A 19,917-nucleotide genomic window follows, 5' to 3' on the forward strand; every position below is an offset into this window, starting at 1 on the left:
AATTGTAAAATTATATACTCTGCAATATATTTGTGACGAACCGTTCATTCGCGCCTCATTTTTTCGAAATCTTTTTCTTCAGTGGCTATTAAGAGTCCTTAATTGATTTAATTGCAGTCGAAAAATACACATGAATATATCAATTACATGAATTAATGGAAAAGTAAGATCAGAGTAAGAAAAGAAAGATCGCAAACGAAGCGGATATATCATATTGTAACAACGCCACAGCAAATTAGTATGTCAGCGATTTAAAAAAAGAACATGAGCGATTTAAAGCCGCCTTCGCACTAGTCGATTTCTAACGGTCCGTAACAAAATTGCTGTGTACCGTATGGAGATCTATTGCTGGATGTAACGGATTTTGCTGGTTCTCGCCACCGAGATTACAATGGCGAGATACATACATAACGTCCTGCATTTTTTTACATATCTGTTGGAACAAATCAAAGCTCGATTTTTCCATAATAAAAGTTTTTTATCTGTATGCTAACATTTATAAACAATATTTTAATTACACATGTTAAAATAGAATATTGCATTAGAAAATATATCGATTTTTTGTCGGTATATACCATCGTACCTGTTAATTTATATTAACTTTTTATATGTAAATAAAAAAAATTTTTTGAGGTAGATGAAGGAGTTATAGTTTTCTAGAAGCATTGAAAATTTGACAGTGCGGTAGAGGCATAAGATGACGCAGGAAATAGAGGCGGAAAAGCGAAGATCCGACAGACGCATAACGCGATATCTGCATGGATCGTGTGATCGAGAGAGCCAAGGTTTTTCGCTTCGCCGACCTCGTTAAAAGATTCGTGTTATATTGCGCACACATTTTTTTTGCGAGATAATTAATCGTTGGTCTAAGAAGCACGCTTCGTTGCGATTATAGCATTAACATTAAATAACAGTTCTCCTTTATATCTTAAATATCTGTATGCAAGTTTTGTATATATTCTATATAATATACATCTCTTCTTATATTTTATAAAACAGCATGAGAGAGAAAGAGAGAAAGAGAAATAATACTAATTTATTAAGATTAAAATATTTTTAAATTTATAAATATTAAATTTATTATACTAAAATATTTTTAAATTTATAAATATTAAATTAAATTTATAAATTTATAAATATTTTTAAATTTATAACTTGGAAATAATACAAAATATAAAAAATATAATCGAGCGATAATTTTGACAATTGAATGAAAAAATAAAGACATTAACCAGAGTGTTCGTAAGGAATAAATGAATCGGCGAACGGAGTATCCGGATAAAATCAAGACATAGCGCGTCAAGGTCACTTCGTTAATGATTGCTCAGCTTGAACCGCGTCTTCATTTAATACGCGCAATCTGCCGGTTTCCATCATAATTTTCATTGCTGTATTAGCCATAACGATTCGCTGACGTGCGAGTACTTTTTTCCCACGCGCTGAAATTCCACAAACGATGTGGACTGCAAACGAATCATCCTGCTTGTGTGGGAATCGCCACGCTCTTCTAAGTAGAAGTGAAGTATAACGGACATGTATATGTATGAATAATCGTCGACATATCGTGTATACGGTTGGATTTCTAGAAATTTTGTGTTGCAGTGCATATCGAATCAAAATTGCTCAGTGATTTAGAATCGTTACATATACACGAATCCTTTAAAATATGTAATTATTTTTAGAAAAATGATACTGAAAATGCTTATTTCGTTAAGGAAAAAGCTACACTTGTTGATTAAGATTAAGATGGATTTGAAACGAAAATTTAAAAAAAAACAGCATTTGTAGAAACCTTGCAGCAAGATGCGCGGAATTTAGAGCTCATTTACATCGATTGATTTCTCGCAGAAATTTCTCTTCGCTCATACGTACATAAACGTGCTCTAACGGATGTTCTACCTAAACATGGCAAGACTAGCGACAGGAGTGTAATCAGTTACGAGGCTGCACGCGCGATCTGTTGCAAGCATTGAACTCTCCGAATGACGCATGTCCAGTTAAGGATAAGCACACGGGACTTGCGTAATCAATCGGGCGTTGTGATTTTACTGTCACATGTAACTTTAACGCTAATATAATTTCCAAGAAAAAATACAACTTTGACGCAATAAAATTCTCCTTCACGAGAAATATTGTTGAAAAGGAAGACTAATCATTTATTTTTATAATATTAGGATTGCACAAAATAGAAGATTAAAATTATTTAAAAAATTATTGGTTTTATCAAGATTATTGATTTTTTGAAAAAAGCTAAAGTATTCATATTTGTAAATTAGATGAGAATCATTACATTATATTATTAAAATATTATTATGTGTTATTTGTTGTTTATACATATATATTTATATTTGTATTATATATTGTTTTTAGAAGTAAATGAATAATATAATAATTACCTTAAATTATATTGTAAAGGCTATATTAAATAGCATATTTTAAATAATATTGTTCAACATTAAATAATAAAAATTAAATATTAAAATCGAGACAACATAAGCGAGACTTTTGCTATAAAGATTTACTCAAGACCAAAATAAGATTTAAGTTTTTACAAATTTTCAATACCAATACAATATTTTTAAATATTTTTCTTATCTTGAATTTTATGCAAACTTACATTACATTAAATAGCAACTCAGTAAGATTTTATTGAAATAAGAAATAAGGAACAGTATTATTATTTCATGATAATGCATAATACGCTAGGCTTAAAGACATAAATTCACCCTCTACCTTGGACGTGACATATCGAAGGAAAATTATCTCGTTATTTATAACTAGTATGGCGCATCTTGTATTGATTATAAGGATTATGTCTATATGTATGTAATTGCGAACACTGCGCGATAGTTAAAAGGGAACGTGAGTCATGGAGGAATCACCTGAACAACAAGTGATGCGATCACGGAAATATATGCGCGGAATGTTAGAAAATGATCCGCATCATCGACCGACGAGGCGCTTACAAGCCAGCACGGAAATATGACTGGTTATTATTAGTTTGGAAGAAACGCGTAGATATATACGTCTAGATGACTAGTGCAAAACGGTAAATTACAGCAATCTTACCGAGCGCCGTCTAACACGTGTTGCCTATTGTGTCGAGTTGGTAAATTGATTGCCGCGCTTGCGAAAATTCACCGTTTTAACGGCATATATCGTAAGCCATTTTTCTTCGGAGCATTTCTGCGAGAACACTATACCAGTAGCGCTATTATTACTTTTATCTTCCACCGACACATATATCGGCAACAACATAAATCCACTCTATTAATTTTATCTCTCTGGATACTCTCGCCTGTTAGCTCCCTTGATTCTCCCTCTCGTTATAAGATATAATTGCGGTAGCAGAGGAGGTGGATACACTCTCCATCTATCCTCTTTTGATACGAAAATTATTAGTCATCTTATGTGTAAGACAGCGGAGATGGTGGGAAAACATTATTCGCCGTATCCTTTGCAATGTTTGCGTACAGATTGTCCCGTTAAGCAACATGCAAATAGTGAAAATTAGAATGTAATCTAACTCTATAACAGAGAGAGTCCAGGATGTATCCGTTCCGCCAGAGCAGCGGGAACGGTTAAATCTTAATACACAAAAAAGACATATTATAAGTACACCCTTCCTCGTAACGTAACGAGCTTCGGGCGGCGAGTGAGAGAATAATTGCCTCGGAATATATTATATAAAGATGAATCAAGAACTATGCAAATACATTTAAAATTATATGAAATCAAATTTGTAATATCTATTTTAAACTTTCTGTGTAATAGCAATATGTAAAATGTAATATAAATGCTCTTATTTGGAATACGAACATGATAAGAACATACTGGCGGAGGCGTACATTTTAATCTCTTTCTTCTTCAGGATGCATAATTCAAGACCTGACATAAAAAAGCTATAAAATCTCTCCACGTTATCTTTGTCGAAAAACGCTCCAAGGTCTACAACGTACACACACACATCACCTATGAATATATTCGCGATATAAAAAAATGAGCATAAAGAACGTCTATTTTATATTTTTATTTTCTCTCGGGAAGAACAATTTTTCCCAGCCTTTTATTTATTGCATACGCAGTTTTCGCAATGTTAAGTCTCACGCGTCTAAAACAAGTCTTTTTTCTTCTTGACTATGAACCGGTCCGTAGACAAGGTTAGCGGAAGGAATCGTTGTTGCTCGCTTCGTTTGCGACGAGGCGATCATTATCAGTGGACCCGTGACGGCTTCAGTCAATGAAACAATAATCAAATTATCCGAGTAATGGGGAGTACGTGGTCGCGACTCGGAACTCCAGAAGAGACTCGGAAAGTAATTTGCGCCGTGACCCTCCGACACCATAGTGTCGAGGCTGAAATAATTGCATCGTAACCGTTAAGAGGTGGAAGGTCGGGAGAGAAGCGCAAGCACACATTTACGCTTGTGTATATATATATATATATATATATATATATATATATGCAACCATATATTATATATATGCACATTAAAAGAGATGCGTGTGGAAATATTTATCGCGGAAAATTATATCACGGTATGTCGTCAATCGAGTTTCTACACGTACACGATGGTCACGTCGCATCACATTTATTGCATTACCTTGTCGCATAGGCAATGCATTAATATCACGCGATTATAATAGATAAACATTGCCGCATTCCTCGAAGTTTTCACGATTCTAATATTTTATGTTCAATATTTCTCTTTCTCTACAGCAAACGTGGTGATAGAGAATACGCATTTAAAATTATATAAGACAATATTCGACAATTTTCGCAAATTTTCGAAAACTTAAGTCTTATCTTGAATGAATCTTTGTAACAAAAATCGCGTCTATTATGTTATCTCTATTTTATTAGCAGTTTTTAATGCCGAATAATACATATTTAATATAATCTTTATGATATAATTAATATACATAACTTTTAAAATGTTGACATAATTTTACATAAACAATGAAATATCTCATAAAATATTCATTCATCTTATCTCAATACTTTCATGTACAAAATAATGCGAGAAATCAATTGGTATAAATGGTATAAAATAGTATATTTTTAAGGAAAAATATGTTGCTCCTTGCAAATTCATATTTATTTTTAAAAAGCAATGAGCAGTGAGCTCAATCATTAAAATAAAGCTGTAGCGAAATCGTTAATTATAATAATGTTTCAACTCTAGATTCATTTAACTAAATTTCGCGTTTGACTTTTAAATCAACTTTCGCGATTGATTTAGCGACCGAATACTTAATGAGAAAACGTAAGATATAATTAATACTGTTTTTGAATTGCATTCGTGCAATCGTTTAAAATTTAAATAACAGATGTCAAGAATTTGTCAAATAGTCAGACAGACGCGCTCGTATTTACAGTTAAACAAACATAATGATTAATCATCTATTATGTATCCATGATCGGCGACGGCTAGTTATTTGAATGAAAATAGCTGATTTATTTTTGTCATTATCATACGTTGATCAGGAATCATCGTTTTACCGTTTCCACAATACGTTACGATGTGCATGTGCATCGCGAGATGACTAGTGATTTGCGAATAATACGTAACGTCAGACACACTCGCGCGAGTCTTATTGACCGTCCGATGCAAACGCTACGCACATCGTGCGTCGAGATGAATTACGCAACCTACCGTAATCATCATCGCATCGACGGTAAAATCAGCCGTTGATCAACGAGTCGCGGAATTCGCATGAATCCGCGAGAGCGGAAGAGCGTGCTCGTAACGCGTTACGTAATTCCGAGCAACTCTTCCTCCAGCTCCCTTGATGAGGGATCAAGGGAAGCGGAATCAAGCATCATTTGTAAATTGTGAGAAAGAAGCTTCTGTCATCCTGGCTATTCTTTTTCACAAGAACATTAAGATCGCTATACGTCTTTTGTGGAAATGCATTATATCGAATAAAAAATATGATTATATAAATTTCTATTAATTTAATTCGAGAGAGAGAGAGATTTTCTTTTTAGATCTTAGCACTTCTTATGTAAAAAAAAAGAATGCATTTCTTGCAACTTGCATTTCTTTTCTCACATAATGTAAGTGGGAAAATGATTATTTATTTTTAAGCAATTAATGTTATTTGCTACTTAAACTGAGCAATTTCTTTCTACAAATCTATGCTACAAGTAGCATAAATAGAAAAAAGTACTCAGATATCCTGCATTCAACGCTAATTACCGTTAATTTAACCTGCATCACGCAGGTGTAAGTCGTTGCGTTTCTTCTATCGAACCGTACATGCACTACATGTGTCCTTCGATTAAAGTCCAATTAACTATCGGTGCGCAACTGTACTCGAAGATGCATTTCCCTGAAGCAAGACCTGTCTAGCATAGATTGTACTTGTCCAGAGTCTATAGTTAACTACTGATGCATATCGAATGTACGACAAAGTTTTTACACCCTTAGAAGGAAAGCAGGAAAGAAAATAAAACAAATATGCAATTACTGACTATAATAAAGTGCAGATGGACGAGATTGTTCCCTTGTAGGAAGTCGCTTTGGACTCCAAGCATTTTCACAGTTTTGATTTTACATTAAAGATTTAAGTCATGAAACTTTGAGATAAAAATAAAAAGCTATGTAATAAATAAAGCTATCGAAAGCAATCTCTTTGATTATAATAGCTTCAAAAAATCTAATTTAATAATGAATAGCAGCTGTTCATTCAAATTCAACTTGATTCATGATGATTGAACATCATTCTCCAATCATCTCAATCACAAGATTCACCGATCAATTTTTAGATAAACTGTTTGATAAGACGTTTCGAAATTGCTGAGATTAAAATCTTGCCATTGATTGATCATATTCTTGCTGTTCCTACAGACAATTAAAAATTCATTACTTTTTATCAGTTTATTTATTAGGACATTTATAAATCGACAATATTAAAAATAAATATTAAAGCACAATATTTAAAAAAGTATTAAAAATAAATATTTAAACAAATTCGACATGTTATAAATTTGCCGCGTAATATTTCGTTGAAGGAGCTAGATAGGACTAAGCATACTTAGACTAACTTAGATTAATAAGATGCACAATCATGCATTTTTCAGAAAAGATAATGTAAGCAAAATTTCAAGAGACTATAACAAATCTATCTTCATTAGCAATTTCGTCTATGATAATTCATACTGTTCTACGTGAAGGTGATTCATGGAGACAAAGGCTGCGTGTAGAGCTCGGTTAAAAGGAGCGACCTCCTTGAGAACGGTCCTTGACTCGTAGAGACGAGCGAGATAAGAAGAAGACTACGACGACGTCGAAGAAGAAGAAGAAGAAGAAGAAAAGCAAGTTGTAGTAGTAGTGTAGTAGTAGAAGTAGAAGTGGAATATACAGAGGGTGAGGGATAGTGCGAGGAAAGATCGTTGTGGAAGAACGCGCAGCAGAGCAGGACAACGGTAGGGGAAGAGAGCGAGTAATGGCGCCTGCAAACTTGGCGGCCGCGAGAGGTCGAAGAAGACTCTTCGCTTCTGGGCGGTGGAGCACAAGGTGGAAAGATCTGCAGTGCGTACAGCAACCGAGACGTAACCAAGAGCGAGAGGGACAGATCTCGCGGAAAGTACGAGAAAGAGAGGCAAAGAGAGAGAGAGAGAACGAGGGAAAATGTATCTCGGTGACTACACTCCTTCTTTCTTCTGTCATGACTTTCCTCGTGATCGCGGCTTGATCGCGAAATGAAACTTGCATTACCACATAATGGCTTTAAACACACCGGTAAAGAAACCATCAGAATTTCTATAAGCAACTATACAGGAGGATAAATATTTTTCTAGTGTAAATATTAGGATTGCACGAGATACCAAAATTAGTCTTGATATTATTTTGATTTGTTTCGAAATTCGATATAAAATCAACACAAAATTTTTAATTAATTATCGAGATAATAACAAGACTAAGATTGTCAAGAAAAAAAATCATTAGAATTAAAAAATGTTATTTATGGAATAAAAATATTTATATATATTAATTATAATATTTTATAAAAATACTTATATTAACAAATTTAGAAACAGTTAATGCAATAAACAAAATAAATATAAAATTTTATATAATTATTTAGCTATACAAAATTTTGCATATAAAGACATACGCGGTTCTCCGAGTGTGTAACTCATGTCTGCATTTTGATATCACTATAATGCAGTTGCTTTTTCATAAAAATACACACAGATACACACATGCAATGTTTTGAGAAGTAAATGAATGATATAAATATTAGTAATTATCTAAAATTATATTATAAAGATTATGTTAAGTATATTATTTTAAATAATTGTTCAGTATCAGATAAAAATTATTAATAAAATCAAGACGAGATAAGAATATATAAGACAATAGTATCAAAGATTCACTCAAAACCAAGACAAGAGATTTAAGTTTTCGAAAATTTTCAATATCAATATAATATTTTTACGAATAAAAAATTGTCTTGTCTTAAATATCTGTTGTGCAATCCTAGTAAATATATCTCAATTTTGACAATTTTTCTTCTAATTTATGTTGAATTTATTAATGTATAAAAAATGCTAATCTATAAATATATACTCTTTTAATAGATTTCGAGATTAATAGGTTTCGTGAGCGTGCGAACGCGGTAAGAATACTCCGAAAGAGATGATCATAACTATAATTAACAGATAAATTACATAATAATCAAGTTTCTAGCGCACGGATGATCCTTGGAACACGCGCGCGGCGTTAAGATCCTCATCCTTGGTCTGATTGATAATTTAGCGATCACGATACGAGAGCGGCCCTTTTTATCCTTCGACTCTTTCAGCCACGCCGACGCGCCGCACCGCTGCTCGATGGAATGCGAAATGGAAGGTCACAAGATGTACTCATTTGTGACCGAAAAAAATGCTTCTGAGGGAAAAGGCGGAGAGAAGAGAGAAAAGATCGACATTATATGTGCTTACATGCAGTCACGTATATGGATACACACGTGTCCTCTCTTCCTTTCTCTCTCTTTTTCTCTCTCTCTCTCTCGCGTACGCGAGAGAGAGAGACGCGGAGGAAGAGGCGAGAGTACCTTCCTCTCGAAGGAACGAAGGATGCCTATAATCGGCAATGGATAACCGCACCTCGGCCACTTTCGCGCGGCTTGACGTGGACATCGGCGTAACCGATCGACCTCACGGTTAATCATCATCGTCTCATATAGGATTCTATCCCGTAAGAACTCCTCCTCGCTCTTACGCGCGTGCGTACATATATATTACACGGTAGCGTAACTAAAATATGATTTTAATATACTGCCGGGGGTAAATGGCACGTCAAGGAAAAATTATCGGTCAAGGGGGGCGTAATGCATATTTCGGTGTCTATACACGGTTACGTGTTATTTATAGCGCTTAAACATTCCACGTGTCGGGATCGATGAGAGAGAGAAAGAGAGAGACTGCGTGTGCACACATAAGATAAATGCCGACATGTTTCGTGGAGATTTTTCTTGAGGATATACTTGTCTAATTACGATCTTCCACCCTCGATGGAATGCGGTAAATAGTTCATGATCTTTGCATTTTTTCGTGAGTGAGATCATCCCGTCAAGATTCGCAGCTTATCGCGTTACATCGTCGGCGACTATGTAACAATGTTATGAATTTTTCACAGAATATAAATTTGTACAAGTCGTTGCTTTGTACCGTATAATAGCGTTTGGCTGTCCGATCAGCATCTTGGTGGTCTAAATTGCCACGCATGCCGCATATAATTTTCTTATCTTTCATGCAATTTCAAGATTTTCATGCAAATTCACTTGTTAAACTTTGTTTTATTTTTCCTTATACTTATATTACATTGCGCCAACAGAGTCTGATAAAATGCAATGTAATTTTTATATATTAGTAGCCGGTTTTACTACCTTCGTTTCATTTCATTATACCAAGATATTTTTCACCACATATTTTTGCCGCATATTTGTTGTCAATATTTAAGTCTACATTCTATTTGTTGAATGTAAGCGCGTCCAATGTCAATACGAGGTGACAATCGGATAACACGTCTGAATGTATGTGGAGAGGAAAAAATTCAAAGAATTACCTCTTCCTAGTTGTACACCTAGAAAGAGAATCGATGAGGAAGGAAACCAAGGTTCGAAATAATCACTGTCGATGAAACCGGCTCTAAGACTTTACGAAGAGCATGTACGGTGGTACTCCAATACACGATGCTTACATACATATAATCACAAATTAAAATATGAAAAATAGATACGTAACGCAGGCGAATTAAATTCCAGCGCAGCAGTAGATCGGTGTAAATTTGCAAGACTCGCTAATTGCAATCTTCCGCCCTTCGCGGAATGTGGCAAATAACGTATAATCTTTAACTCGAAGATAAATCTTGGCGAGATGTATCAAACAGATCGCGTTAGTGGGAAAGGAGGGAAGGAGGAATACGGAGTGTGACTTCTTCAAATTGTAATTTTTTGCCATTAATTATTTAAATTGTGCTCGGTTCTGCCGCAAGATAACCGAGAATATATTCAGACAGTTATACAACCATCCCGATCGTTCATCAACCATAACGACCACCGCAACCTCTCCGTCCTTTCCCTCCTCCTTCAGCGAAACTTATACATTTGCATACACGTAGCCATGCGTTTGCACCTGCACGCGCGTACTCGCGTGATTTAGAATAGTAAGATACGCGCCTCTCTGAGCGAGATTTATATAGACACGGGTATATTCCGCTCTTCTTCATCTCGTAGAAAGGACGAGCAATGCGCGCGTTGCAATGTGGCCGCCGTTGCAACTGCAACCGCCGCTGACCTCAGAGGGCCGCTCCGGATCGCCGGGAATGCAGCCACGACGGAAACAATCGCGGGAATCCTCGGCTCTCGCGACGAGAATACAATCTCCGGAGCTAAATTACACTTTCACGTAGATCTCGTGTTTTTGAAAGATGCAAAATCGACGAAATTGCAATTTCAGTTCTGAAGGAAAATCAACATTAAAATTGCATTTATCGCGAAAAAATGCTTTAAATCTCATGCCTTGTTAATTTTTTTCATAAAATAACACTCTAAGATTTATTGTGTTTTATAAAACGCGTAGAGCAATTTGCAAATATTTTTGTATATATGTAAATCGACGATTGTAACAAAGGATGAGCGAAAAAAGGATATTGTTCCCACTGTATCATCTATTTGAAAAAAAAACCGAGATAATAATGAGTCACACAGGCGAGATTACCGCTTCTAGATGGGAGATTATACGTAGGGCAATGTTTTGATCAATCCACAATCCGCGAGTTGATTTCAGCTTTCAGATTAATTAAAGGGTAGAAAATAGATACAAAGATACATCACGATCCACGGAAGTTTCCTGATTTTCCACGATAAAAATATACGATACAATGATTTGGCGAAACGTACAGTGTCTCATTATTTAGAATAAATATAGTCTTCTATAAAATTTGTATGGACGATTTTAGAAGTCATTAAAAAAATTTCTGTTTATATATATAATACATATATATAAACTTAAATTTAAATTAATTTTTAATATTTAAAATGTTTAATTTATAAGGAAAAAGTCAGTTTTATTTAATATAAAGTTTTGTAAAAAATAATAATGTATGTAAAATATAATATAGATAAAAAGGAACTCCAGAAAAATATTTGTTAGATCTTTGAAGCTCTAAAGCACATAAACTATTTAGGATCTTGCAATATAAAATATCAACCTGTATTCGTGTGGTATAATATTGTTTGCATTGCAATAAACTTAAACGAGATTCGATGGAATTTTCATGAGGATGTTAACGCGATAAGTCTCGAAAGAACCATATAAGGATACCGTAATGATAGATCGCATTTCCCTGAAGACGTTGACGACGAAAGTGTCGTACCACAATACCACGAAAGAGCAATTACGAGTTGCCGCAGACGAATAATCAAACGCTACCAAGGATGGCTATGCTATGCTTATTAATTATTTCCAGCAGGGGAATGCAGATCAACGGTTGCGATCAATAGAACAAGTTTAAACTCGGCCTCGCGCGTGCAATACGCACGCAAACAGGTTGTCAGCACCAAATTTAAACCGGGTCATTCGTGAATCATTAAAAAACGTCTCAATTTTATTCTTCGCGCAAAAAAAACAAAAAATATATTAGCAAATTCATTATTTATTAATGAATTCGCTGATTCGTAGTGTCACTCAGCTTATTTTCAACGAAATTAATTCATCATATTTTAAATTTTATAATATTATCGTAATATATTTTATAATACTATCATTATGGTAAATGAGAGAATAATCAGATATATAATTTCGATCATTTTTGTTCGACTTCCTCGATGCTCTTAATTATCCTTCTTTTTTTAAATATTAATACTGAATATATTTGAATAGTACGTACACATTAAAAAAAATAAAAATAATGTCCGCAATAAATTACTTCCTTCAAAAAGATTAAATAAGACATTAAATATGAGCATATTATGAAAGAAATAATATCGGACACGCTATGCGAAACTTACAACGATGCTTTTATTTACGATAATAGTTAGAAAGTTAGAGAATGTAATGCTACGTAATTTGGAGGAGCTAGTGCTTCAAATAATGTTCGCGACACAGTTTTGTCTTATTATAAATTGTTGTATTAAACTGATATATTGATCCATATTATCTTTTAGATATTGTAAAATATTTAAAAATGTTTTTTAAGTGGAGTACTATATATGTATACAAAATATTTTATTTTAATTAATGCATACTATCATAATTAATGCATCATAAAAATCTTAATGAAAATTTTTACACTATATGAATTTATTATATTAATATATAAATAATATAAAAGAAAATGTAAAATAAATAATATAATATAAAACAAAATACTAATATATGAAGGAAAGACATAATAAAATCGTCAGCATTAGATCACATCTATACAAAGAATCGGTTCAAGAAACACTTGAATTTATTGTATTATTTTGTTAAAGTGGAAACTTTTTCTCTCCATTACAAATTTGCATAAAACATTCATAGTTATAACAGTATAAATGTAGAAATATCTATACAAACTTTTTTCAGAGACATGAGAAGTAAAAATTTATGCAAAAGAAATTTATATAAAATATTACTTTTTATTTTATTCTAACTTTTATTATTTGTTTCTATCGTTTCTCTCTCGTTGAATAAGCAAGATATCAAACCGCAACATAGCTAATCGACCATCACGCTTATTTACTCGACCACACTAATTTCCAGCATTTCTATTGTAATCGGCAAAACTGCGGGTTCTACGCATAGCCGCGACCTCGGTGGTGTCGAACCTTTCGCTATCGATCTAAACGACGACGACGGTCACGCTCACTCGAATCGTGCTAAATAAATCGACAAAGTAATAGAGAGTGTATTGCGTTCGACAGTGATAATGACAATTGCATGTAATTCCGGAAAACAAAGCGGTAATCGATTTCATCGAGCAGCAAATCGCGCATGGAACGAGACGCACTTGCGAATGCATTGAGATAATATAAGCATTTATTCGACAAATCGAATGGAACAATCGTTAATTTTCTCACTGTAGGTGAAAATATTTATCGATGAAGGTAAATATCATTAAATTATATAAAAATAATTTATAGATATATGTTTTAGATATAAAACGTGAAAAAAATATTTAAATGCTTATTAAAATATTAAATGTTTATTTAAATACTTATTAAAATATTAAATGTTTATTTAAATGTACATTAATCTTTCATTCTTCATGTATAATTCGGGAATGAATGAGTTAAAAATAGATATTTGCGTTTACCTCTTCAGATGTAACGGCGCCAAATACTCCATAAAGAATCACTCAGGGATCACTTAGTCACTCCGCGGGTATTCTCAATAAGTCGTATTGCTCACTCACTGAACGCTGTGCACTCGCGACTGGCTTCGTCTTTTTTTTTTTTTTTTATTTTTTTAAATTATTATAGTCTTTGGTCGTATCATTTAGGAGCCCTTTTTGTACGAGTGCCTTTAATATCCTGGGCGCGCACGCACTCGCGGTGAAAACCGGATCCTTGATCTGCAATGGATATGCATCTTATCGTGGAAATATTCGTTCGGAAAACGCACACTGCACTTTGGAGCACGTTCATTAGAAGCGACGAAGATAAAGTAATAGAGCAGATGGTCTGTCTGTACGGGTTTACCGACAAGTTTGACGAGTTCTAATTTTAAGAAATCGGAAATTTTATCTATTTAAATAAAAATAAATTATATAAAGCATTAACGAAGGATATAATATAAGGAATATATTGTCTCATCTCTTTTGAAATAGAAAGGTATTTTTTTTATTTTCCTATCTATTTCATCGATCTATAATATCCTACGCTAAATATAATAATATATTTAATATATAGATAAAAATATAAAAATAGATGTTTAGAGATTAAAGTTTTATAACAGTGCTGAATAAGAGCGATTAATAGGGAAAAGTAAATAGTCTCAGATCTCAATAAGATAATTTTGTTTACGTCATTTTTATTTGCGCAACAAGCAATCTTGTAACAAAATGCCAAAAGGCTCTCTCTCTCTCTCAGTACTTAATACATACTAGCTTATTATTTATATATTAATTTTTCCATTCACATATTTAATCCGAATTAAGTCTGTAATAATCATGTTAATGCTTGTCTGTAATAATTTAATTATCGGAAACTAATCAATTCCAATAAAATGTAATCAGATAAATCATCGTAAATTCTTCATTAATCAATCAACTGAATCCGTGATGGATTCATCTTTTTTTTAAAGTGGGCCACTAATCGAATGTCTGCGTCGTATATATTGCCGCAACCACTTTCTAAAGTGATTAAAGTGTTCGCACACACCAGCGTGATACAAAATATCCGATGATGCGATTACTTTCAATCATTTTCTAGAGCGAACGAAAGCCTACAGGTATTACTTGCACGCTTGATCGCTGTCTTATGTATATAATAGTTTTAAGCTTTTAATATAGAATTTATATTACCAAGATAAATATGTACGGGGCGAAAGGTAAAAAAGATCGAAATCATTTGTCCGTGAACGAATTGCGCGTGGAAAGAAGTATATATTTATTCTGTCGCGTAAAAAAAATAGGTATCTGATTTGCGTTACGCCCAGACGACCGCATAATTTCTGATCGAGCCGCCAACACACCTCGTGCACATCCTTGACACCATCTGCCTAAAGGATGTGCTAAAGGTCGGCACCGATGTACATCCTGATGTAATATCACTAAACGGTTAATTTCGCGACAAAAGCATACAATGGTACATACACAGATTTTCACCTCGCGAAAGATGTTCGGAATAGAAGCCAGTAAATCCGATAAATTCATCATTTTAAAAACAAGATTTTGGTTAAAATGCAGTATACTCTTGAAGAGACACCATTTCTTCAATTAATTACTTCGTAAAAGATAATCTGAATATTCTGTTATCAAAAATGACAGATGAAAGTGCGTAAAAGAAATCAGTGAATGGTCGCAGAAATCTTCAAGAAGAAAATGATTAATTCGAGAAAGATATATAAGAATATAAAATGATATTTTTGCCAATCTTAATATCAATTGGGTCAATCGAAAATAATAGTGACAAAATATACGTTAGAGAACATTGCTTTTGAAAGAACATATGCAATCGTTACATGGCGCCACAATCCATAAATCATACTTCGAAATTGCGAGCGTTTAGATATGGTGAATTGACATTAAGTGCGCGCGTGACGATGAAGAACAAGTTTAAGGATAAGCGGAGTTTAATGAGGACGAATGTTGCTCTATTTGCGTCCTTGAACAATCTACTCCTGAAATGATTCCAGTTAACGTTAGCGAATAATCTCGACCTTGGTTTCCGAGGAAACCAAAGTCGCGTCGATGATCAACGAGTCCTCCCAGAAGATCTGCAACAGCATGGACCGAACGATCCGTCCTGTTGGACCGTTTACCAAACAGTCAAACTTCTCGCGAAAGAGATCATTGAACCTCAGGCCTTTGCGCCACATCGCGAACCCAACAGATTTCTCGATTTTCTCAGATTGATTCCAATCGATCTGACATTTCTCAAGACGGAATTGACTAACAATAAGATATACGGTATGAAAACGATACCCATCAGAAAGTAGTATGATTGTACATCGACGCGATACACCGGAACGATACCGGACGTTCGAAAGAAGGCGCGCGAAACAGATCGTTCTCCAGCAGAGACCAAAACTTACCCGTCCCCATGGCTGACAGTAGCAGCCTTCTTCCGCCTCAATCCTTCCGCGTATCCAGGATGCAATCTTGACTGAGTTTTTTTCACTATGCAGAAAAGGAAATTATAAAAAAAGGCGACCACGATGAGTGGATGCGATATGATCGAAAGGACGACCTCTTCGTCGTCCAGTCGGGAGACCGCGGACGAACTGGTACCCGGAGAAGACTTTTGGTGAGACTCCGACGTGAGACACGACGACGTCATCGCTAGCCTGGTGTCTCATTGGCCGACAGTCCTCTTGGTTCCTCTCTCTTTCTGTGAGTGTTCCCTTCCTCTCCTTTTCCTTCTACGCGAGTTCCTCTCGAGCGCGGCTCACGTATACGCGTCCTCTCCCTCTTTCAGGCTTTCCTCCTCCTTCTCTTGCTCGTGCTCATTATTTCACCTGCTCTCTTCAGCTCATATATTTGCTCGAGATATTTCCGTCTCGCTCTGTCGCACTCCCACGGCTGGACTAAGCTCACGGTAGAGTCACTATGTACTCCAAGTCAGTGAGCTCAACGCCTGGAACCAATCTTCCTGACTCGACTTGCATGAAGGCCTGTATAAGGTATACGTGAAGCACGGATAGTTGCAACTTATGTCTCGCTGGTTGGACGATACTGTAGGTAAAGGTCAGTTAGCGTTATCTAAGGTAAATCCGGCGTCGTACATATTTAGAAGGTTAACGAGTTATCAAACTCTTTTGATAACTAACTGAAGAATTTTGCATACACTAGAATACTTTATAATATTAAAAATCATAGTGATTAGTTGTTGGTACTTACAAATATTACGAGAACCTGCAATAGAATCAAGATTATTTTCTTAAAGAATATTATTAAAATAACATGACTTCAAGATTCTTAGGAAAACTTAATTAGTTATTTAAATATTAAGTCACGCAATACAATTTCTGTTTTTTACATTAATTTGCACATGTTATGCACAATTTAACGAAGATACTATCGTAAAATAGAGGTACAATAAGTATACAATAAAGATTGTAAGAGTAGTAGTAAGAATAAGCTGTCGAGTAAATTACAAAAGAGTTATATGCTACGAATTAATAACTGGATAAAACGCGTCGGAAATGAATTTTATAGATTCTATTAACGATCGTGCTAAAACAATGATAAATATTATCTTCAAAATAACATTCTTCCTAAAAGGTTCGACAATACTAATTGAACTATATAATAATTATATTTAAAATAATTAAAATTGAAGTCTTTTGCTTGAACATTATCATATAAAATTTCTATTCCCCTTTTTACATTGAGAATTTCCTCTCTTTATCGACATATTATTACGCAAAATAATTTATAATTATTTTTATGTTCAATTTTCTATTGCATCTTGAAACAATAAATAATATTAAATCAAATGAGATTAATGTAATGCAATAATATAATATATTAATTATTAATTATAATATTTTGTTGACTGGGCGATTTTTTCCAAAGAAAAATTTAGTTGGATATATTTAAGGCTATAACAAATTAACAATAACTTTTTTCTATCTTGCATATGCCATTTTATATAAAAAAAAAGAGTCTTCGGTATTTATTCGCGAAGCTTAGATATCATATATTATATATTTATAATCGATTAACCGAAGAGATCGCGTTGCAGAAGTATCACAATAAGCAAATCTTTGCTCAAATTAATGGAAGTTATAGAACTGCCAAGGTCTCATGGATCGCTGCTCGATGCCTCAAAAGATTGTGCCTTGCATCACGGATCGTTGCGTCGATTTGTGCGGAAGAAAACAATTCATAGGATTTAGAGAGATCTTAGCAAAATATTTATTGTTCATCTTGAATCTTTATATATTAAATATCCAGACGAATATTACCATTTTTATTATATATTTTTGCTCTGAACAAGAAAACGAAACGTATATCTTATTAAACCTAAAGCACTATCGCTTTAAAGTTTTCAATTCGCTCAAACTCTTAAAGAAATATACCGAAAGAATTTGATTCATGCTTTTTCAAAGATTTTTATTCATTTTCAATTTCAAATTATATTACGTGCAAAAATTTATCATTCTAAATTACGAAACAAATTATCGATATGATGAATGAAATTGAAGTGACTTACGAGAATTTCGAGAAAATAACTTCACTTTTTTTAAGAGAATAAAAATTAAAATTTTTTTTAAATTTTTCTTTGATTTTCACGAAAATTCAAAATACGAACTAACAAAGATGCGCGGATTTTACGCGATTCTAGTGACACTGTAGCCCGTAGAACCTGCGAGCACGATGGTGTCGGTGAACCCGGGACGCCTCGGGGCGTTTCGCAGGCGCGGGTCGCGAGAAGAATCTGCGGACGCGCAAGGTATACAGTTTGCGCCATTATATTTAATTTATCGCGCGCGCTTTTCTAGGCGGTTTGACTGATTCGTGCGAGAATAAGCTACGTACAATCCCGAGGAGTCTGGCGGACAATCAACGTTATGAATAAACATTTTCGCGCCGGCTCTAATGACCGTACCATCGTACGAGGATGAACAAGCACTTCCTAAATTTTACACTGTACTATATGTATAATGTAGATTCCCTGACTGAAATAAACGCTCCGAAGAGCGGGTTAATTTTTAAATGAGGGCAAGCGCTTCTTGCACTTTGCTTTACACCAAGAAGAGAACAAAGACAAGTATGTACAAATATATATTTAAAAAAAGAAGTTATTAGTATTCTGTTTTCTTCCTCTGTTTCTGAATGGCATTGAATTTTGCCAAAAAAATGTTATATTATTTAAATTGATTTTGTTATTAAATGTATCTTAATATATGTGCAGAAAATCAGGTTTATAAAAATTTCTTTGCTGACTCATTGCTCAACTCTCTCTCTCTCTCTCTCTCTCTCTCTCTCTCTCTCTCTCTCTCTCTCTCTCTTACTATTTTATGTTTCTAATTGTCACGAAGTAGTTACTCTTATGCTCACTCATCATTTCCAAGACTTAAAAAGTTGTCTGCGTCCATGAAAGGGTCCACTTTTTCATGCTGTGCGTACGCAATGATTCTATCCATTATTAAAGCTTATAGTAATAACGAGCAAAAAATGCAAAGAGGCATCAAAAGGGTATCATATTTTTCAATTTTTTAATCTTCTATTACGGTATCTTTTGCGGCACTCAATACGAACATTCCATCATAATATTACTCTTTTATACTCTCAATCAAGAAGTCTAATATTCCCACTTAATTATTACGTGTTTTATAGTACAAACAATTTCATTATTAGATATTTAAATAATTTAAAACAAATTGAAAACAAATGAGAGATAAATTCTCTTTTATTATTTTTTATTTAAAACAAATTTTTGTGTAATAGTTTTTAATCATCTCTCCCTCCCTTGTTCTAGCCTTGGAGCGAGTATTACATTCAATTCAAAGAGATTTGATTCTGTTAAAGCTAATATGCTTGTAATGAGAAAACATAATATTCACACGCATAATTGAAATTTTAATACAATAATTATGATAAATAAAATTGTCATCGCATTCGCGCAAATGAGTTGGAATTTTTGTATTGTTCTCATTAATATATTGATGTATATCGTAGAATAAACATCATAATGCTCGTAGTCAATATGACTTCATAATTTTCCAATTAAATTCTGACATCTTCACTTGTA

The 19,917-nt window shown here is 34.0% G+C and overlaps 1 protein-coding gene across 1 annotated transcript in view; it reads right to left on the minus strand.

Annotated features, from left to right (window-relative positions):
- Positions 1–16,421, minus strand: part of LOC105250109 — a 105,351-nt gene extending 88,930 nt beyond the window's left edge. Inside the window, exon 1 of the mRNA XM_025414443.1 lies at positions 16,253–16,421. Coding sequence (XP_025270228.1) covers positions 16,253–16,262 — 10 coding nt within the window. The 5' untranslated portion in view covers positions 16,263–16,421. The remainder of the gene's footprint in view (positions 1–16,252) is intronic.
- Positions 16,422–19,917: the final 3,496 nt, after the last annotated feature.

This window comes from Camponotus floridanus, unplaced genomic scaffold (genome assembly GCF_003227725.1).
Source record: "Camponotus floridanus strain SB8 unplaced genomic scaffold, Cflo_v7.5 scaffold80, whole genome shotgun sequence".
Taxonomy (NCBI): domain Eukaryota; kingdom Metazoa; phylum Arthropoda; class Insecta; order Hymenoptera; family Formicidae; genus Camponotus; species Camponotus floridanus.